Here is a 3,884-nt window from a genome sequence, read left to right on the forward strand (position 1 = left end):
TTTAGTAGAGACGGGGTTTCACTATGTTGGTCAGGCTGGTCTCAAACTCCTGACCTTGTGATTCACCCCCCCCCACACCGCTTGGCCTCCCAAAGTGCTGGGATTACAGGCGTGAGCCACCGTACCTGGTCAGCTTTTTGCTAATTTAAATCATGCATCAACGAATACCCTTTAAAGGCCGGGCACAGTGGCTCATGCCTATAATCCCAGCAATTTGAGAGGCCAAGGTGGGTGGATCACCTGAGGTCAGGAGTTCGAGATTAGCCTAGCTGATGTGGCGAAACCCATCTCTACTAATAATACAAAAATTAGCCGGATGTGGTGGCAGGGGCTTGTAATCCCAGATACTCAGGAGGCTGAGGCAGGAGAATCGATTGAACCTGGGAGGTGGAGGTTGCGGTGAGGTGAGATTGCACCACTGCGCTCCAGCCTGGGTGAGAGTGTGAAACTCCATCTCAAAACAAAACAAAACAAAAACCAAATACCGTTTAAATATATCCTTGTGTACTGGTGTGTATATATTTATGGTATGAATTCTTAAAAGTTGACCTATTTTTTTAAGGTCCATATAAATAAAATTTCTCCTTCTTTACAACATCTGCTCTTGTCATTTCTCCTCTCTATGGTTTTTGCGTCTTTTTAGCCTCTTGTTCATTTACCGCCTTCCATGTTCCCATGCTATTGCCTTGGTTTTTTTAACAAAATTCTTCCTCTGTGCCTATCCTGTCTTACCTACTAAATTATACAAATAGAATCTTCTTGAGGGCAAGGATAGTTTGTTGTACAGTGTATTGGCACTCAGTAAATAAATAATGAGAGAGGGGTTGAGTGTTGGTATGAGAAAAGGAACCTTAATGGTTGCATTTGGATGAATGGGTGCTGAGAGATGGTGTGCACATTTATACATTCTTGTCTCATCTTGTAAAATGTTTGAAAATAAGAGTAATTTTCAACTTAATTTTTCGTATTTTAGGCAAGTATATCGCCTCAACACAGCGGCCTGACGGGACCTGGCGCAAGCAGCGGAGGGTGAAAGAAGGATATGTGCCCCAGGAGGAGGTCCCAGTGTACGTGGTTAGGCTTGAGTAGGAGTTTTCTGATGGGGTCCCTACAGAAGGATAGAATATCTTCATGCCTTCAAGTTCAGGGAGGACTCTCCTAAGCCCCAGGGAAATGGAAGGAGGGGCAACTATCAGAAAGGAGAGGAAGGGTCTGGGATTCAGGGATGAGTGAGGGTTACAGATCACTAGTCCTACGCTTTTGACCTCTGTTCATTAGAACCTCCAGAGCTCTAAAGCTCTTCTAGGGACTTTGCTGCACCTTTCCTGCAGAGCAGAGGAAAGTTGGGGAGGGACCATAAAGAGAGAAACGTGGCCGTCGGGCCCGATAGCCTACATCTGTAATCCGAGCACTTTGGGAGGCACAGGCAGGTGGATTACGTGAGGTCAGTAGTTCAAGAACAGCCTCGCCAATATGGCGAAACCCCATCTCTACTGAAAATACAAAATTACAAAATACAAAAATCAGCCGGGTGTGGTGGCACAAGCCTGTAATCCCAGCTACTCAGGAGGCTGAGGCAGGAGAATCTCTTGAACCCGGGAAGTGGGAGGTTGCAGTGAGCCCAGATTGCGCCACTGCACTCCAGCCTGGGCAACTAAGCAAGACTCCGTCTCAAAAAACAAACAAACAAAAACCCCACAAAAACAGCAACAAAAAAAGGAAGCAAGAATGTAATGAGGATGAAGTGTTTGGAAGTTTAAGAAAAGGGATCAAAAAGTTAGTGATTCTCTGAAATTCTTGACATCCTTTGTTTCCTGCAGATATGAAAACAAGTATGTGAAGTTTTTCAAGAGTAAACCAGAATTGCCCCCAGGGTTAAGCCCTGAGGCCACTGCTCCTGTCACCCCATCCAGGCCTGAAGGTGGTGAACCAGGCCTCTCCAAGACAGCCAAACGCAACCTGAAGCGAAAGGAGAAGAGGCGGCAGCAGCAAGAGAAAGGAGAGGCAGAGGCCTTGAGCAGGACTCTTGATAAGGTGTCCCTGGAAGAGACAGCCCAACCCCCCAATGCTCCACAGGGCTCCCGGGCAGCCCCCACAGCTGCATCTGACCAGCCTGACTCAGCTGCCACCACTGAGAAAGCCAAGAAGATAAAGAACCTAAAGAAGAAGCTCCGGCAGGTGGAAGAGCTGCAGCAGCGGATCCAGGCTGGGGAAGTCAGCCAGCCCAGCAAAGAGCAGCTGGAAAAGCTAGCAAGGAGGAGGGCGCTAGAAGAGGAGTTAGAGGACTTGGAGTTAGGCCTCTGAGGCCTTTGGGGAATCGGGAATGGACTGCAGAACAAACCATGGGGCTCTCTGGGGTCCGGGGGAATATGGGCAACAGCAGTCAAGAGGGGTACCCCTATACTGGCTTACTTCCACCTCTTGCGGCCCAGCTCTGTCCTCCAGAGCCTAGCATTTCCCTCAATCCCTCCCTTTTCTTCCCAACTTCTACTTTTTGGACTTTCCCCCTCCCATTCCCAGTGTTCAAAATCTCAGTGACTGCCCCAGGTACCTTTGCTGCTGATTTGGGTGTCTTGTTTTAAAAGAAAATCAGGTGGGTGGGAATCTCTTGGAGAACTGGGGCTGAGGGTAGAGGGAGTATGCCCAAGTCTTGGAGTCTTGGTTCCTGTTCGCGGTGTTTATGGGTTATTTCCCTCTCCATCCCTCATCTTTTTTTTTTTTTTTTAAAAAAAAAAGCAAAAATGAGAATAAACACAAGTAGACCTGTCTGACTTTGCCTCCTTATTTTCAGCTCCTAGTAGATGCTGTATCTCCTAAGAGTTTGGCACAGGAAGACAAGTATTGGGAGTGATACTTATTTTTCGTTTTATTTTATTTTTTTGAGAGAGTTTTGTGCTGTTGCCCAGGCTGGAATGCAGTGGTGTAATCTGGGCTCACTGCAAACTCTGTCTCCTGAGTTCAAGCAATTCTCCTGCCTCAGCCTCCCTCCCGAGTAGCTGGGATTACAGGCGCCCACACACCTGGCTAATTTGTGTATTTTTAGTAGAGACGGGGTTTCACCATGTTGGCCAGGCTGGTCTCGATCTCCTGATTTCAGGTTATCAATCCACCTTGGCCTCCTAAAGTGCTGGGATTATGGGCGTGAGTTACAGTGCCCCGCCAATATTTCTTTTTTTTTTCTTTTTCTTTTTTGTGAGATAGAGTCTATCTCTGTCTCCCAGGCTGGAGTGTAGTGGGGCGGTTTCAGCTCACTGCAACCTCTACCTCCCAGGTTCAAGCAATTCTGCCTCAGCCTCCTGAGTAGCTGGGATTACAGGCGCCCACCACCACACTCCCTAATTTTTGTATTTTTAGTAGAGACAGGGTTTTGGCATGTTGGCCAGGCTGGTCTCAAACTCCTGACCTCAGGTGATCCACCTCAGGCCTCCCAGCCTGGCCCAATATTTCTTTCAATTTTTTTTTTCCTCTTAGAAACTTTATTGGTCCTGGACAAAGGGAGGCAGACAGCCCCTGCCTCCCGCTGAGAGTCCCCCCAGCCTTCACTGTTTCCCGTTGCCGTTGATGGGGGTGGTTGAGGTGCTCAGGGGAGGCCAGGAAGGCCTTGAGCTTGGGCCAGGCCCTGGTGCCACGTGTGCCATGTAGGCCGAGAGCATTGGGAACACATCCAGGCAGCTGGTGGCCAGGACCTCGTGCATCAGCAGCAAGTCCAGCAGGTTGTAGTAAGCGAAGGAGATCTGGTCGCCCACAATGAAGGCCTAGCCTCCCTGGTTCTGGGATGGTCTCAAAAGGCTTCAGTTGCCCAGGGAGTGCCTTCACATAGTCATGCTTGCCCACCTCGTAGTTGGTGTAGATAAGGGTGAGGTGTTCAATTTTTTTTTTTTTTT

The 3,884-nt window shown here is 48.5% G+C and overlaps 1 protein-coding gene and 1 pseudogene across 2 annotated transcripts in view; one reads left to right on the forward strand and one right to left on the reverse strand.

Moving 5' to 3' along the window:
- Nucleotides 1-2,768, forward strand: part of WIBG (within bgcn homolog (Drosophila)) — a 27,676-nt gene extending 24,908 nt beyond the window's left edge. For both annotated transcript variants that reach the window (XM_011926155.1, XM_011926156.1), the window contains exons 2-3: nt 974-1,067; nt 1,821-2,768. In XM_011926155.1, the coding sequence (XP_011781545.1) occupies nt 974-1,067; nt 1,821-2,304 (578 nt within the window). In that variant the 3' untranslated portion in view covers nt 2,305-2,768. The remainder of the gene's footprint in view (nt 1-973; nt 1,068-1,820) is intronic.
- Nucleotides 2,769-3,539: 771 nt separating this feature from the next.
- LOC105500615 lies at nt 3,540-3,870 on the reverse strand (annotated as a pseudogene).
- Between the last annotated feature and the right edge of the window lie 14 nt (nt 3,871-3,884).

The sequence above is a fragment of the Colobus angolensis genome, unplaced genomic scaffold, assembly GCF_000951035.1.
Source record: "Colobus angolensis palliatus isolate OR3802 unplaced genomic scaffold, Cang.pa_1.0 Scaffold67, whole genome shotgun sequence".
In the NCBI taxonomy this organism is placed as follows: domain Eukaryota; kingdom Metazoa; phylum Chordata; class Mammalia; order Primates; family Cercopithecidae; genus Colobus; species Colobus angolensis.